This window comes from Micromesistius poutassou, assembly GCF_964030765.1.
Source record: "Micromesistius poutassou genome assembly, chromosome: 7".
Classification (NCBI taxonomy): Eukaryota; Metazoa; Chordata; class Actinopteri; order Gadiformes; family Gadidae; genus Micromesistius; species Micromesistius poutassou.
This window is the reverse complement of record NC_140277.1, coordinates 3,331,075-3,349,518: the sequence shown is the minus strand read 5'-3', so window position 1 is coordinate 3,349,518 and position 18,444 is coordinate 3,331,075. Positions and strand designations below refer to the sequence as shown.

General features: G+C 52.1%; 1 protein-coding gene across 3 annotated transcripts in view; it reads left to right on the top strand.

Moving 5' to 3' along the window:
- Positions 1-18,444, top strand: part of LOC311350035 (signal-induced proliferation-associated 1-like protein 2) — an 86,526-nt gene that overhangs the window by 65,064 nt on the left and 3,018 nt on the right. The window contains exons 14-18 of one of the 3 annotated variants that reach the window (XM_084470070.1): positions 1,105-1,463; positions 3,527-3,808; positions 7,536-7,674; positions 12,858-13,086; positions 15,971-16,102. In XM_084470070.1, coding sequence (XP_084326196.1) covers positions 1,105-1,463; positions 3,527-3,808; positions 7,536-7,674; positions 12,858-13,086; positions 15,971-16,102 — 1,141 coding nt within the window. The remainder of the gene's footprint in view (positions 1-1,104; positions 1,464-3,526; positions 3,809-7,535; positions 7,675-12,857; positions 13,087-15,970; positions 16,103-18,444) is intronic. The other 2 variants (XM_084470072.1, XM_084470071.1) reach the window with 2 other exon arrangements.

The following is an 18,444-nucleotide window of genomic DNA, read 5'->3' as shown; positions in this document are numbered from 1 at the left end:
GTTGTAGGGTTTGCTCGTTCGTCTCCTAATTTGTATTACCTTCCCCGTTCCTCCTCCTCCTCCTCCTCCTCCCCCTCTCCGTCTCCTCCCTCACCTCTCTCTCTCTCGCGCTGCGCCACGGGCTGCCGCTCAGCGCTAACAGCTCAGCGCTAACAGCTCAGCGCTAACAGCGCTGGGGCTCAGAGTGTGTGCTAGATCAACTCCATGAGAACCCTTTGTCTGGCTCTCTATGTTTCCTATATATGCCAGAGAATATTCTTTCTTTTCCACTAGCTATTTAGGGGTAAAGGGAAGTGAGCCAACGCTATTAGCAGTGAGAGCCGGAAAGAAAGTCTAGTTTGGAAGTTAACTTGTGGTTGTGGTTTCAAAGAAGATCCGCCTGGTCGACCATAAAGAACACCAGAGTGTAGTAAAATCTATTATTTATGTATCTACATGTTTGCTGATCTAGTCTAAATTAAAAAATAAATAAATAAAAATGAAGGGGAATTTCATTGGAATGATGATATACTTGTCTTACTTATTTTTTGGGATGCGATTTTAAAGTACCACTCAAAGTTTCTGTTTCAACCGCCGCGAGTACAGCCACAGTACATAAAAAAGACCATCACTAATTCAACAGAGTTTGGTTGACGATCAAGCACTATATTCACACCCTGCTCTCACACACAGAGATATGTATACCCTGGTTCTTTGCTACAGTAACGCCGCTTTGTATATATGTATATATATATTTATATACATAATATTGTCATTTGAGACCCAAGAAGCTTTACAGTGTTTAAAACCAGCCTCAAGCTTTGGCCCAGGTGAGCACAAAACTGTCACCACTAATGATCCGCTTGTATTCATTGTAATTGTTACACTGATTGTGTTTATTCCACACTGATGGTCTTTTATGAATTGTGCTGTACTACGTTGTGTATCCGCTGCTCTTGTTCCTCCTGCCCGGGGACGACAGACCTAATTTAACTGCTATCTAACTCTACCGCCCTTACTTTTAATGGTGCGCTGTCCCTGTGACAAAACAACCAATACATATAATAACAAACAAAAAAAAAACATGATTGAACGTGTCTCTCCTCCTCTCCCCCGGCGGGCCAGGCGGGAGACAAGACCTCCAGCCACTCCAGCAGCAACACCCTCTCCAGCAACGCCTCCAGCAACAGCGACGAGAAGCACTTTGGCTCCGGGGACCTGATGGACCCCGAGATGCTGGGCCTCACCTACATCAAGGGCGCGTCCACCGACAGCGGCATCGACACTAACCCCTGCATGCCGCCCGGGGCGCGGCACCTCCTGCAGGTGCGAGGCGGCGAGCAGGCGCACCCCTGGCCGTCGGAGCTGGCGGAGGACGCGGCCCCGGAGGACGACCACGGGAAGCTGTACCTGCCACAGGGCTACGCCGCCGCCATCATGGAGGGCAGCCTGGGAGACCTCAGCGAGATCTCGTCCCACTCCAGGTGCGGTAGAACCCGTTGAGAGCGCCGTGCGGTCCGCAACCAGGGGGCCTCGACGTGTGTTTTCACTTATACATTGAGGGCCTTTAGCAGACGCTTTGATCCAAAGTGACTTACAATAAGTACATTTGTCGGAAGAAAGAGAGACAACTATATATCGCTGTCGGTACAGTAAGGATGTTCATAGGACCAAGCAATAACAATTGTTAGGTTAACCCATTCCCTGTATACAACAAAGATAGCTAGGATAAGATGCTACACAATGCTAAGTACTATTTTTGAGTGCAAGGACGTACAACATACAATAAGTGTGTTTACATTAAGTGTCAGGACGTACAACATACAATGAGTGCGTAAGAGGGGTTTGGGGGGTAAGGGGGGAGGCTACGCAGAGTCGTGGTGAACTCAACAAGTGAGTCTTTATTTAGAGTCTTGAGTCTTGTTTTTGGGGGTGTGGGTTACGGATCCCTCGCATGCGTCATCACCATTCTGGTGTTTACGTTTTGCTCAGTGTAGGTCTTGGTTCCAAGATAAAGGGCGATTGATCGGTGGTCCGTACTGTCTCTTCTGTATCAGCTAATTGATTTGATTCTCCACGGGGGGAGAAATCACAGGTTGTCAACGGTAACGGGCGGTCTAGGAAACTATCTGCTGTTGAGACTTACTGAGCTGTCTTACGATAGCACATGCACCAAAACAAAGTGAATCAGTAATGTCTATCTAGCATTAACCTACCTTCATCGACCGGTATTCTGTTAGGCTGAACATCCTTACAGAAAACAGAGAGAGAGAGTCACACACACACACACACAAACACACACATACCGGTACACACACACACACACACACATTTGGAAGACGCTGTTCGCTGACCTTCTCTTCTTCCCCCTCCCTGGGTATTGACCGGTGGCCTGCTCCACCTTGCTGTGCCGGTCTCTGTGCCACGGTGGCTGTCTTGCTTGAGCCACGTGGGGAGCAGGGTGAGAGGGATGGGGGAGACGGTGGGGGAGATCCATCTACACCTCCCATAGAGCCGGGGTGTGATGGATCTCCCCCTCCATGGCAGATTAACTCCAGGGGGGATGCGGGGAAAAGACTGGAGCCGATATATACCATAGCTTCTTAAAATCCACCGGGCATCTCTCTAGTCCGGTCGCCCCATACAGGGGCGGTGTTGATCCCATCCGACCGCATCACATGCTGGTTTTGAGTGCCAGAGCTGTCTAACTGGATGCGTGCAACATTAAGGAGAAGAGGGGGCGATGTGTATTTTGTGTGTTCCTGATTTAACTGCTATTGACACCCGGATGTCTCCTGAAGAAGCAGCGAAAAGCAGCAGGAAATCATATTGCAAGGTGTCGCGACAGATGGTGATGAATATGGAAACAAAGGCACTGCTGTGTCTCGGGATGAAACTCAGTCGCTAAAAACTGATTGACTAAATTAATGAGAAATTAAATTCGGTCTGATCCATTTCAGTCAAGGATTTTTATTATTCTGATCGGAGAACTCTTCAGCTTGTGAAGTGGCCTTGAATCAAAGCCCACCGGTGGAAAAGGTAGAATCCGATTGAGCGTTTGGAGATGAAAGACCAACCGTCCGCAGCGATGACAATTGGAGGCCAGGGGCAATTAGAGAGCAAGGCTGCCGCCACTTCCACCGACGTCTTTGTAATAGGAATTCACAGGCAGATCAAAGGCAGCCGAGTGGTCTGCTCAGAGGGGGGGTTTAGCAGGGAATCTGCCATTTAATGTCCTCCCTTACTCGATGTGAGGGGTGCGCTGTATTGGCTGCAACACCCTGCTCTCTAGATGATTGGTGTGGTCTCCTCCAAGTCCAGTTTGGGGGCAGGTTGGGGGGGTGCCAGGGGGGAGGCCACTATGCTGCTACTTCCTTTCATGTGAAAGAGGTCTTCTCGAGGAGCTTGTCTCCTCGTTGCCCTGGCAGCGCCTGTTGACTTATTATTTTCCAGTCCGATTGGTTTGTTTTTGTAACTTTGTTTTTCTATACTTTTGTCCATTTGTCCTTTTTGTGCCGGGTGGGTCTGTGTTTCCCACGCCGTTCAGTGGCTCGCACCACTCTGGCAGTCCCCTGGCCCGTGGTGCCAGATACTGTATGTCCACCGACTCCTCCAGGGCCTACACCATCCCCCAGACCAGCAGCGCGGGTGTAGGGCCCGGGCCCGACACAGGGCCTGGGCCTGGGCAGGGCCCCGGGCCTGGGGTGGGTCCCGGCTCAGAGGCGTGTGGACAGACACGCCAGGAGCCTGGCTCAGAGCTCTCACTGGGCACGGAGACCAGCGACGATGCCCACTGCATCCAGGAACCCCCCGACAATACAGAGTGTGGGTGAGTGTGTGGGAGTGTGGGCCGTGGTGTCTGTGTGTGTGTGTGTGTGTGTGTGTGTGTGTGTGTACCCTGTGAAGATGCTGTTCTTTCGTGTGCTTGGATTTACAATGTGGGCTGTAGTGTAGACTAAATCGGATTTCACTGCCATCATTGACACCGAGGACAGACATTGCCTAGACATAGGAGGACAGGAAACAGGAAACCAGTTGCCTAGACAGCCAGGTTTATACTCCCACCACCCTCCTTTATGCACACAGTAGAGATGTATCAGGCTGCACCACCCTCAGCTCCACACACACACACACACACACACACACACACACACACACACACACACACACACACATGGCTCCACCAGTCCACTGCTCCACCAGTCCACCAGCCCACCCCTGGTGCACTTAATCGGTGATTGAATGATTGAAGCCGACAGCGGCACAGTAAATACGCTCAATGATGCCGCGGACATAATACGCTTGGCACATGTCGCTTTTGGTTATTGATCAGCGGCATGAAGCCCCGTCCCTGGTGGGGGGCCGGGCCGGCGCGGGGCGGGGGTCCGAGCTGGGCATCAGCATGTCCACTGGGAGCCCCGGGCCTGGGGCCGCCGTGCCGCGCACAACCACACAGTCAACACAATCAACACAATGAACACGATAAACACATTTCACAAGCGACAGATGGACGCCTGAAGAATCCCCTTTTAGGGATTCTCTTCTTTCAATCGAAGAATCCATTTCTCATATACAATCTAAATATGTGAGGACTGATTAAGTCATGAAGTGGATGCATTTATTTAACTCTGCATAGAGTGAATTCAGAGTCTTTATGTAAGCAGTGGTGGGTTTAGGGGCTGGAAACTAAGAAGGAAATACAATAAAGTATACACCAGAAAGCATCGCAAAGAGACATTAACGGTGAAATTGAAATGCAGCTCTGATTCAAGCCCTCTTGTATGTGTGTGAGTGCGGCCGTTGGTGTGTGCGTGTGTGTTTAAGGGGTGCGTTTGTCTGCGTGGATCCTGGATGGGAAATGGTTGTGGAAGAACAGTCCCCCCCCCCCCGTTCCCATTTCTGAGCTCCGTCTTTCCCCCCCAATAAATCCCATTTGAACCGCGAAATCTCCCATCTCAGGATGGTGTGAATGATGGAACACACCCAACTCATCTTGGGCGAGAGTTATTAAAAAAACTCCAGTAATCCCCTTACCCTCCTGAGTGTTTGTGCGTATAAATATTCATGCACTTTCATTTCATTCTTGCCTAACTCTGCCTCGGGATGAATGGACTAATATCACTGGTGTCTATCGCTATAACAACACCTCTAAGCCCTCCCCTCTCCCCTCCGCCCCTCCGCCCCCCCCCCCCCCCCCCCCCACCCCGTTGCCTTGTGGAACGTCTTCTAACGAGTGATTGTGTTGGGCACCCGGCCGCATGGAAGCAGCTCCTCCTAACTCAGGGCTGTGTCTCTTCTTCTGCTTCCTCTTCCGCCTCGACTATGGCAGAGGCGCCGAGGGCCTGTTAGCTCTGCTGCTCAAAATGCTGTCCGAGCATTCCAGGTACACACACTGTCTGCCCCGCCCGGGCCCCCCTGTTGTGCACCCCCCTGCTCAAGTCCCAACCCCACCCCTTCACCGCCACCACCACCACCACCTCCAACACAAAGCCCTTGTCTACCCATTCCTCCAACTGGATTTTTCACCAAACCCCACTGGCTCACCCCCACTAGCACCACCACCAGCACCACCACCAGCACCACCACCAGCACCACCGCACGCCCCTGCCCTGGTCTACCCGCTCCTCCAACCTTTTTTTATCACCAAAGCCCCCACCCACTCACCAACTCTCCCCCACTAGCATCCCCACCACCACCACCCCCTCCCTCTCATTAAATGTCCAACAGTCCTACTGTGATGGGAGCTGAGGGACAACTGTTGTTGTTCAACGACCACAACCACAGCAGTTGTCCCCCGTTATTACATGCTGATGATTATGATTATGATTATTATAATCATCGTTATTATGACCTTTTATTATAATATGATGTGATATTTTTATTGGAGAATTGTACAATTTTATCATTAGGGCCTGTATTGAAGATGACTGTATTCAGCTGTTTTTATTCAGAGAGTGCGCAGACAAGCCTTTTAGTGTTTCCGACTACATGGATCCCTGTGGATCGGTCACATCATCTTTCAACTCGATTCTCTTCAGCCAGCCCACTGTATCTCTCTCTCTCTCTCTCTCTCTCTCTCTCTCTCTCTCTCTCTCTCTCTCTCTCTCTCTCACTCTCTCTCTCCCCCTGTCTCGTCGATCGCCCCGCGGCCGGCTCACACCCTGCCAACAGCGTTCGCTCTGTCACGCTCACAGGGCTGCGTTCCAAACACACAGGAGGGGTTCTCGCCGGCCTCGTAGCCATAACAACCAGTCGGGGGGATCATATTTATGACCTCCGCACGCACAGCAACCCCCCCCTCCTATCCCCCATACCCCCCCCCCAACATCAGACAGATACTGACCTGCCTATCCCCCATACCCCCCCCCCCCCCCAACATCAGACAGATACTGACCTGCTGCCCCAGAGGTTTGGTGTATGGAGGTGGCGTTGTGTGTGTGTGTGTGTGTGTGTGTGTGTGTGTGTGTGTGTGTGTGTGTGAGTGTGTGTGTGTGTGTGTGTGTGTGTGTGTGTGTGGGGCTAGGGGGAAGGGATCTTTCTTCTCCTCACCTCCTTGTGCTGCTTCTTCTTTGCCTGGGGGGTAGTCTGCCACATGACCCCTGCCAGCCCTGGCTAACGGTCTCCCTGCACGCGTCTCCTATGGTGGTTGTCTGAGCACTGTGGTTTCCCTGGTTGTAATCGGTTTGGTTTTACCTCCCCCCTCACCCCTCCACACCCAACTGTCTACGATCTGTGTCCCAACACCCCCACTTCCTTCTCCTGCTGCTCGGCCTCGCCCCTGACCTGTTCCTCCCAGCCTCTCACAGGGGGACAGGGGAGACCCACGCCTAAACCTGTCTCCTGCCCTCCACCTGCCCTCCTCCTCCTGCCCTGGCTCACCTGGTTCAGCATGGAACGCTCACCTGAACTCACCTGAACGCGTTCCCCGTAGAGCCGCTTCAAAAGGACCGTACCGGTGTCATCCTGGACCTTGACCCATGGAAAGACTTTGCCATGTGCTCCCTGCACATGGCTTCCTAGAATATTTTCAGAGGCAGCAGCCAAGCGTGGTAGAGCAGGGACTTCTGTACTTCAGTCAGTGTGCACATTTGAAGGTTGCTTGCCATGTTATGTTTCAAAAGTAGTGTATTTACGCCAAACGAGTCTTCCATATGGGTTTTGACACAAAGGGCAGTGAACTGCGCCTACGCAGGTAGCAATCCACTAAAACACACACTGGATACACACTCGATACATATTGGCCAGGAGAACACGGCAGTACGCTGTACGATCAGGGGAATTGACACCGCTACGGTCCGTTTAAGCAGGCCAAAATGTACAAACAGTGATTCCCTGAACGCTGCGATGAATCCAGCTGCACTCTTTGATTGATGGCTACACGCTATTATTCGTAAAACAGCTGGCCCACCTTTGAACCAGAGGCGCGGTGGTGTCCCCACTCGGCCTCCCCCACCAAACCCCCCCCCCCCCCCCCCCTCTCCCTCCTCTGCAGCACCGGTTTGAGCGCTCCCCTGACTGGCCCCTCTCTTGTCTCCTCCGCGTCTCCCCTCATGCAGGCAACTCTACGCCCAGGAGGCGGCCTGCCGGCTCCAGGAGGCGCAGCGCGATGCTGATTCGCTCCAGGGCATGTCCAAGGAGGACTACCTCAAGATGATGCTGCCAGACAGCCCCCAGGAGGAGGACGGGAGGAGACCGGTAAGCAGCGAGCCCCGCGCGACCGAACCCGCTGCCTAAACCTTGTGAATTTGGTTTTAAGCGCAGGGCATGGCTTTGTTTCTCTCCTGTTGCTTAAAAGTTTAATTTTGGGAAGTTTCATTTGGAAATTTAAAATTGGAAGGGAGCGACCTAGGATCTATCTGAAGTCTTTGTGCGTGTGCGTGTGTGTGCATCACTTTGTTTCTTTCGTGTGGTTTAGCGAGCTATAGTGGGATTGATGTTGCGTTACAGAGTCGAGCGGGTTGACTTGTGACCAGAAGGTTGCCGGTTCAGAGGTGTCCCTGAGCAAGACGCTGCACCCTGACTGCTCCCGACGAGCTGGCTGTCGCCTTGCACGGTTGACTCCGCCATCAGTGTGTGAATGTGTGTGTGTGTGTGTGTGTGTGTGTGTGTGTGAACCGTTGTAAGCCGCTTTGGATAAAAGCATCGGCCATATGCACTAAATGTAAATGTAAATGTAAACTGAATCACAAGACAAAAAGGTAAAGCAGGGATACTGAGCTAGCTCAGAAACAGATGTCGGCCTGTCTGGGACATTTTCCCCCAAGTGTGAAAAGAACAAATCTCGTGTTTCCGCTTTCTCGCTGATCCCACACCCCTTTCTCTCTCTCACTACAACTGAAATCTGGCCGCTGGGTTCTACAGTCTTAACTTACGATAAATTATGCATATACGACCATACAGAATATGTTTATAATTGACTGCAAAATTTGCATTTTGAGCAAGGATTAAATGTTTCACCAGAGAGGGTGCTGTTCCTTCTGTTGTATTTTATAATTTGGCTCACCTTTAAGAAACAGAAGGCTGCAGGTGTGTGCAACACAGTAAAAGAAGCCCAAGGGGAGGGACCTATCCTCCACCACACGTCCTAACACAACCATTAACCAGTGAGGTTAACCTATGAACCATACCGCAACGCCCTAATAACCACACCATGATGTTTTACTTCAAATGGTTAAAAGTGGCACTGTCATACAAAAACTTTACTCAGGGGCGCCCCGGTGGTTCCCCTGGTAGAGAGTGTACCAATAAGACCCATTCCTGACCGCAGAGACCAGGGTTTGATTCCTGCCCGTGGTCCTTTGCTGCATTTGGCTTCTGTTTTACAAAAGCAAAAATTCTCATAACCGCTGCTTGAGTCCACCCGTCCGGTGCAGACCTCTATGGGGTCCCTGTGCTGCTGTTTCAAGCCTCCCCATAACACAGCGTTTCTGAGAGAGCAACGAAGCAGCCAGAACCTTTTCTCAAAGACAAGAGGAGAGCTGAGGAGCATCTGCTGCCTATCAGCGCTGCGTGCTCAGGCTCCGCCGTGTGCAGGCGCCTCTCCTCCCCACACAAGGACCCTTCAGTCCCCGTGTCCTGGACTCGGAGGCCCGGGCGGGCGCTGGGCTTAATCTAATTAAAGATGGTGGCCTGAGTTCGCTCAGCCAGGATGTCACGGATTAAAAGGAAAGGAAGTTGCAGAGAAGCAGCGTCCATGTTAGATGTCCCTGGGTCCCTGCTGAATCTATTAATTGCATCGTGAGTAACCCCCCCCTCCCCCCCCCACCCAATGCACACACACATACACACATGCACGTACACAAACATGAACACACTGCCCCCTCCCTTCCCACACTCCATTATCTAGCAGGAAGGGGCCCTGGAGACATACAAATGGGTTATTTTAGGATGCTGCTCGATTCTAATACGCATGCATTACACCCATGGAGCAGGAAGAGGGAGAGAGCCAGGGAACGAGAGAGAGAGTGCCAGAGAGAGAGAGAGGGAGGGAGGCGGGAGAAGAGAGAGAGGGAAAGAGGGAGCGAGGGAGGGGGGAGGGAGAGAGTGCCAGAGAGAGAGAAGAAGAGGGGGGTGTGGGGAGAGGGGGGGGAGTGGGGGAGAGGGGGAGGGGAGTGAGGGATGGGGAGAGAGAGAGAGAGAGAGAGAGAGAGCAAAGGAGGGGGGAAAAAGACAGACACAGGGAACACAGATAGCCGGGGCTACTGGCACAAATGTGCTTTGAGATAACAACGCTCACAGGGTCTTTGTAGTTCAGTGCACTGATTGGCTGTCGCCGTCGGTCGCTATGGTCCTGGTGTATTTAATGTCCAGTGTGAACACACCCGTCTAGTCTAGAAATGAAAATAGGTGCCTGGGTCGGCCGCTGTGATTTCACCTCATTTCATTGGGTTCCCTGTTCTCCACAGAGATGAAAGGCTGTGTAATCAGCCCTGGTCTGGTACTGCTTGGTGAATGCCCAGACCAACTATGGCTGTAATCTCATCCCCCCATATGAATAACAAGGATGATATTGCATGTGTGGAGAGAAAAAATGCAATACCGGGAGAGATGGATGCATGAGAGAGGCTTGCTGCTAAACACATGCTCCTGTGCACACCAGACATATACCCACGCACACAAATACACACTGACACACACACACACACACACACACACACACACACACACACACACACACACACACACACACACACACACACACACACACACATACACACACACACCCACACACACACAAGCACATACACATGTTGGCTTCTGAGCACGTCTGTGCTGGTGGTACATGTTTCCAATCACATCCCCTGGCACACAGATGAATCACATTACAGTACAAACGTCAACACTGGACATTTCGAAGATTCATTCCTAATTCAATATAATCTGACAATTATAATCTCCTGAGCAGTCAGGCTCAGGGGCCCAAGGTTAATTTATGCACGTCACTTCCTGTTGTTGCCCCACGCCACCAATGTGTGTGCGTGTGCACGTATGTGTGTCAACGTTCACGTGTGCATGTGTGTGTGTGTGTGTTGGTGTGGGTTCGGCGACAGGTAAACAAACATTTCCCCTTGCCAGCTCCGATGTCCGTTGGGACGGCTGCCACCTCAAAGACGGACCCACTATTGTGAGCCTGACGTCAGGGAAGGCATTTCACCGGCGCTGCCGTCGTTTCCTCCTCTCGGCGCCCATCGCCTGAATGGGGGGATGTTTAGCACATCCTCCTCCGCCGCTTGGACCTCAAAGGGCATTGTATGGCTGGTGGACGTGTTGTGGGCTGAAGACTCCAGTGAATGCCGTCTGAGTCGGGGGCGTACCTGCTGCCTGCTACCTGGAGGAGAGTCGAGAAACGGGTTGTGTGGCAGAGCAGCTTTTCGGAATTCATGGCAGTCCAGGTCTGCCTGGGAACCGCTGGCAGCAGCAGGGGGATTTAGTCAGATTTAGACACACTTCACATGAAAGCAGCGATAAGCACGCAGGTTTGATTAATACAATATTTCATGAGGAGGGATCACTGGAGGTTAATTCCACCAGTGCCGTGATGTAATGTTGCGCAGACTGGGATGAGCAAGGAGATGGAATGAATAGACGAAGAAGAATGCTTTTTATATATTTTATTCTAGCAAATGTTTTTATTTGCTCCGCTACCGTTTACGGGTACAGTTAATCTGCCTGGTGCTATTTCTGCTTTATGCAAAGGGAGCGGCAAATCCTGTTAAAAGTTCTGATGGAAGCGCTCCATATGAGGTTTAATCTTGTAAAGAGTTTGGTTTGGGAAAAATGGGAGGGAGCAACCGAGGATCTATCTGAAGTCTACGCTTTTTTTCACTCCAGTATTTATCTTAAGAGCAAGATTCCCGACCAGAAAGCTTTCACCATGGATCTGTGTGTGTGTGTGTGTGTGTGTGTATGTGGAGGTAGGTGTCTTTGAAATGCTCTCTGGGTGTTGGCCTGTGGGCACCGCGGCCTGGGAATGATCTCAGCTGGAAAACCCAAACGCAGGCAGCAGCTACTGATCCGGAGGGCGACCGCGCGTCACATGTGGCGGCCCTCTCGTGATCCGTGGCGAGGTGGTGTACGGGGACACAGGAGACGGGGCCGGTCACAGACGGCCGAGGGCTTAGTGGTCTGCTGTGATTTCAGCTGAGGGATCTTCTAAGTTATGGCTCGCGGTGTCATGGCGCTCTGAAGTCCAGACCCGGTGTGGGGTCTCTCCGGTCTGTAGGGTCAGACCCTTAGGGGCATGGTTGCATCTTCAAGGTCACTCATCGTTTATTAATGCTCAGCCAGACCTTAACCTTTGACTTCAACGTGGCCTCTCACTGGTCTCCCATTGAGTCAGATATTATTGTTGAAATCACAAGATATATTTTACACACAGGTCCTGCATTTATATTGAAGAAAGTGTTAAAGTGTTAAAGGGGTGGTATTATACCAGCAGGTGTGAGAGTGAGTAGCCATTACAAGCCGTGAAAATCTGAAGGATAGATCAGTCTACCAGCCTACCCAGTGGACTGTAGCTTGTTGCTCAACCATCCATCATACATCAAGGTGGCCACTCCCACTTGTGATGTCACTAAAACATAGGAAAAGGAAGATTTTCATACAGCTTGTAATGGCTAACAGAAGAGCCATCAAAAGGTCATTGGGCAATATTTTACCTCTAAAGGTTTTGTATGAATCGGGTGAATCTTAGTGATACTACCATCCTAGCATACCTTACCATAACACCTTATACACATGTATTTAAACACATGTTTCTTGTAACTATGACACACACACACACACACACACACACACACACACACACAAACACACAACCACACACATCTGTCCTCTTGCTTGTGGCCTGCAGCCCAGTGTTTATACTTTCTAAGCCGACTGCCTGCTGTGCTGTCGGAAGTAATTGACAGGAGAGAGTAGCCAGCGGTCCAGAGGAATCAGCTCAATGTCTATTCTGTCTCTCTCTCGCTCTCTTTCTCTCTCTCTCCCTCTCTCTCTCTCTCTCTCTCTCTCTCTATCTTTCTCTCTCTCTCTCTCTCTCCCTCTCTCTGTCTCCTCTTTCCTTCTCCCTCCCTCTCCCTCAATATATCAGTCTCTTGCCAAATCATCTCATCACCGTAAATGCTTCTCTCTCTTCTCATCTTCTAGTCTCTCTCTCTCTCTCTCTCTCTCTCTCTCTCTCTCTCTCTCTCTCTCTCTCTCTCTCTCTCTCTCTCTCTCTTGCTCTCCCTCCCACCCTCCCTCCCTCCCACCACCTCCAAACCACCTCAACACCGTAATTCTGCTCTCTCTCTCTCTTCGTCTCAAAGTATCTCTCTCTCTCTGCCCTACCCCCCTCTTAATCTCAATGTCTCTCGGCCTTCCCTCTCTCTCCCCAGCCGTCGGCGGCGGGCACGCTGTCCCCCCGGCGCTCCGTGTACCGGACCCTGTCGGACGAGAGCGTGTGCAGCAGCGGCAACAGGAAGGGCTCGTCATACGGCAGCTCCCGCAGCTCCATGCTGGACCAGGCGCTGCCCAACGACATCCTGTTCAGCACCACGCCCGCCTACCACAGCACCCTGCCGCCCCGCATCATCCACCACCAGCAGGGGGCGTCCAACCTGAGGAGTGAGTAGCAGCCGAGGGGCCAGACACACACACATGCACACGCACGCGCACCTGCACACACACGCACACGCGCGCGCGCGCACTGGTATACGCACACACACACACATGCACACAGTCACACGGAGGCACACCCGCACACAAACATGCACATGCATACGCACGCACGCACACGCACACGCACATGCACACAAACATGCACATGCATACGCACACACACACACGCACACGCACTAAAGCATACGCATACACATATGCATACACACACACAAACGTGCACACACATTCGCACACACGTACACAAACATGGAAACACACACACACATACGTACGCATACACTACCGTTGGTTTTGGATCACTTAGAAATGTCCTTATTTTTTAGAGAAAAACATGTTTTTTTTCAATGAAGAAGTAATTAAGATTAAGATAAATGAATCAGAAATACAGTCAATGTTAAAGTGGCAAATGACTATTCTAGCTGGAAACGGCTGATCTTTAACCATCACCCCTTTGTTCTATTGGTGCATTGTTTAGCTAATCGTGTTGAAAGGATAATTGATCATTAGAAAACCCTTGTGCAATTATGTTAGCACAGCTGAAAATTGTCTGGGTGACCCCACGATAGTGTATGTACACGCATACGCACACAAACATGCACACACACGCCCACGCACACTCTCTCACAAATCAGACTTTATTGACTCGCTCAAACCTGGGTGAACAGGGCGTTTCACTTTATTTCGACCAATCGTTTGGCCCGTGCTGGGGATCGGTAGGTGTGTGATTGGCTGATTTACTTCTGGGTTGAGGATCTGAGCCAGCCTCCTCCCCCGCCCTCAAGAAGCTCTGCCATATGACACACACACACACACACACACCCCCCCGGCGCCGATTCTGAATGCACGGCTTCAGAGGGGGCGGCACTCCCATCGTAGCATAACAGAAGACACGCCGTCTACATTAAGATTCCAGCGTGCAGACTCTCCTTTAAAGGAGGGCGATGGTGACGGGAACCCCTTGAAATGGCCCTTAGTGTCGGGGCAGGGCTGGAGGTGTGCGGGGGGGAGTGTGAGCGTGTGTGAGGACCGGGGGGGGGGGGGAGGGGGGAGGGGGGGAGTATCGCTCCGAGGGATTAGCATTCCTGGCCTGCTGGCACCAGGCAGGCGACAGGATATAGACACTCGTCTGAAGAGCCTCTTGTGCGGCACGTGCGTGGCTCGGCGCCTTTGTTTTGGCCGCGCCGGCTCCCCGGATATAGTCCGCTAATTGGACCTGCCCGGGCCCCCCCCCCCCCGCCCCGTCTGCAGTAACGTTGACACCTGTCATGGCCCCGGAGAACTCCTCCATCCACTTCTCCGCCCCCTCCTCTTCCGTCCACCGCCTCCACCAGCACCACCCACCCGGCGCTGAGTGTGCCTCGGAGAAAGCGTTATGGGCGGGGCCGGGCTCCTCCACCGCGGCTCCACATCCTGAGTTGGAGATTAGCGGCGTTGACGCTCCTGTTTCTCCATCTCAAGTGTCACCCCGTCTGTCATGCATGATGTTCCCATGCGCTCGTCATTCCGTCACCTCCCGCTCTCCCCCCTCCACTTCCTGCCTCCTGCTTTCCACCTCCTCACTGCCACGCCACACCACCGCCACCACCACAACCCCCCCCCCCCCCACCCCATCCACAGGTCTCTTGTTAGACCGCAAATGGCTTCTGGGAATGATGTTTCTCTGTTTGGCCGCTCCTGCCTGTCAGCCTGATGGATCGCTGATTGTTTTGAAGGGTAGCCTGGAAATCGCTCTCTGTCTCCCTCACTCATCTCCCTCCTACACACTCAAGCGGTCCAATTGGTTAAACAGGGAATCACTCCTGGATCCGCGGTGGCAGGTAAATTGAAAGGGAGATTGTCAGTGGCACCTTGGGGTATCGGGTCTGTGTTTTCCTTTCTTCCTCTCCTCTCTTCCTCCTCTGCTCTCCCAGCGGCTCTCTTCTCCCCGTGCATTTCTAATCGCGTAGCCGCCACTACGGGGACTTGTTTATCAAGTTCCCACTCGCCCAGCCTTCAAGAGAGAGCGAGAGAGGGGTAGAGAGAGAGAGAGCGAGAGAGAGAGAGAGAGAGGGAGCTAGAGAGGGAGAGAGCGAAAGTGGAGAGAGAGAGAGAGAGATAGAGAGGGGAGTGAGAGAGGGAGAGAAAGAGAGGGAGAGAGAGAGAGAGAGTGGCATTGATTGAAACATGAAGACATCCACAAAGACAAGTTCATTTATCGCCCCTTAGACAGTGCTCTGTGTAATGTGTCGTAGAAGGTGCCAGCGTGTGAGTGGAGCCCTCAACACCGAGCGTGCCTCAAAGCAAATGCAGAGAGCACGTGTTGTTTCCGAGCGCACAGATCCTATTATTTCACCCGCTATTGGCAGAGGATCTTTCAGCCTGCTCTGGAATAGATCACTCCCAAAACGGGGCTGAATTCTTACGCTCAATCAGTGCGGAGGCGTTGGATGTGCAGTCGTCTGCGCCACTGCTCCCACCGGGGACATGAATGAAAACAGTAGCGGGGACGAGACGTTTGTGATGGCGGTACGGCTCGGGTCAGCTCCCTGCTGCTTCCGCTCTGCGTGTGTGAAGATTCATCGCCCTCATGAGGTGTTTTACAAACCCGGACTCCTCTAACGTTTCACTGACGGGGGGAGTACGGTACCCACGGTCAAGGTCACCCCTACCTCCCCCCGCGGCCCACCCGGTACCGTTGCGAGCTGACAGGCGGCTGGGGTGCGGGGGGGTTCGGGGGGTAGTGGGGGTCCCGGCCTTTAGACGCTGATCTAAGTGCCTGACCGTCTCCCCCCTCCCCGCACCCCCCCCCCCCCCCCACCCCCCGTGCGCCTCCGCCCCTCCCCCGCAGATGAGTTCTGGTTCTCTGACGGCTCCCTGGTGGACAGGTCCAAGGGCAGCGACCCGGGCCTCATGCCCCTCCCTGACACTGCCTCCAACCTGGACTGGACCCACCTGGTCGATGCGGCGCGGGCCTTCGAAGGTAACCCGCTCAGCCCCGCTGGCTCCCCGCGATAACACCTCCTCCTAGCTGCTTAGCCTCTCTATTTTTCTCTGCGTGTGTGGGTGTGTGTGTGTGTGTGTGTGTGTGTGTGTGTGTGTGTGTGTGTATGTGTGTCGGGGCATGTGTGTGTGTTGGGGTATGTGTGGGTGTGCTTGCACAAGCCTGATTAAAAACACCCGTGCTTGCTTGTTTGTGCAGCTGCTTTGTGTGTGTCTGCGTGCGTAAGTGTGTGTGTGTGTGTGTGTGTGTGTGTGTGTGTGTGTGTGTGTGGGCGTATGTGTGGGCATGTGCGCACCGCCCAGCCAAGTGTAAGGAGATGGATTTGCTCTTAGCCACTCCCCCTCCGGCGATTTGTGTCTGTGCCTGGAGCGCCCCCCCCGCTGCGTGCCCCATCAAGCACAAACAGAAAAAATAAGCGCTGGTTCTGAAGCGTAGACATAGTGCCAATCTTCACACCGTAAACCCAGTGGGATGCCACTCAGACACAGAGTCCCCACCGCTGGCTTTCACAATTAAGCTTTTGGGTTGATAGCTCAGAGTGATTGGAGCTCCTTTCCGCCCCGCCTACAGCCGTTAAAGTCTAAGGATGGTGCACGGACTGTTGTGATGGTGTTGTGAGGAACAGCCAACAGATGGGCCATGTATAGTGTATATATATATATATATATATATATATATATGTATATATGCTTGAAGCCCATGTCTTCTGTGCTATGTATGCGTTGTTGATGAATTGCTGCCCCGGTCTGCTTTATGAGCGTCATTCCTCTTGTTCGTGTGATGAGCCAAATATGCAGTTTTTTGCGCGAGTGCGAAGGAGATAGTGTTGACTCAGGGGCCCGAGACGAGCAAAACACTTGATTTAACGAGGATTTTCTCTCATTTGGGAATTTCCATACACCCACAGGGTAGTCTAGTCAGAGGACATGGACAATTAGTAACTGCCAAGAGAGGCCTTGTAGTGTAAGAATAGAGTCGTCTTTTCCCTCAAATTCGCTTTCTCGCTTACTTAGCAGTGACACATCCATCTGCTTTTTCACGGGGACCATCACCATATTCGTTTTCCTCCGCTCAGAAGTAGTGTGCTAATGGCTCATGGCTCACATTTGATTCGTCATCTATCACCCACATCAAAACAAACTAAAAGCCCTCCCATGACGGATCAGTCAGGTAATTTATTCTGGTGTCTATCAGGGATCCGTTAGCGTGGCCACTAGCATATGATGCCCGGCGACATTTAGTTCTTTCACTGGTTTCTTCATGCCATTCCCCAAGCCTGGCGTGGACCCACAGCTGCCACTCTTAAAGATGCGTGGCTGGCAGTGGAATCGGCAAGAGTGCCACAGCCAAGTCTCTCAGAGAGATGGGTGCGACTGGAAGCTTGTTGGCCAGCGTAACGCCCGGTTATTTTAAGACATATTTGTTTAACCTGCCTTTATTAAAAACCTGGATGGATGCACAGCAGAGATTGCCTATCGAATTGTACTCCTCTCCCAGATCTGGCTCCTGCTTTTCAACAAATGGTTAAGTGATGTGGATGATTGGAGTTTGTTTAGACGGTTCATGTTTATTCACATAAAATGAATGCTCAGCACAGCTTGCCACAGCTAATTAAATTCAGTGCTCTCTTTTGACCCTGGCAATAATGAGAGTTTTAAATGAAAATCAATTCTGTCCAATTACAACAACAGAAAACATTTTGTGTAATCATTGGCACAACTATTCCTGGGATATTCTCTCCCATACACACGAGTGGCGTGTCCTCCTACACAAACGACGATGATGGCAGAGCTTCCGTTGGTTGTGTTGTTCCAAACGAGTCCAGGATGTTAGTGTCATGATGTCAAGTTGAAATGGCATGCGCAGTCTTTAATCTTCATGCAGCCATTGAACATGCAAGGAGGAGTGGAGTGTGTGTGTACGGGGGGGGGGGTCCACATTCATATGTAAATCGAGAGTGGGTCTGGTTTCGCCCCCGTCTCATCGAAGCTCTGGGCAGGATCAGCCATTGTCTTCAAGGGGAATTATCTTTCATTTGGAGCTAATTTAATGGAGGGGCTTTCTTAAATCTCCCCTATGAATATGCAGATCCTTCCTATCTAGACGTTCAGACAGAGGACTTCACAGAGAACCGGGGGGGCGGGGGGGGGGGGTAAACACAGAGACGATCCGTCCTCCTCGTGTGTATCAGGGCCGTTCTGCTGGTTTCCGTGGGGCTTTGTGGCTAAGCTTCAGGGCCTGACACGCTGGAGCAGCCACGCCTGGCGTCTGAGCTATCTGGTGGGCGGCCCACCCCTCTGATCCAACCAGCTGTTACGTTT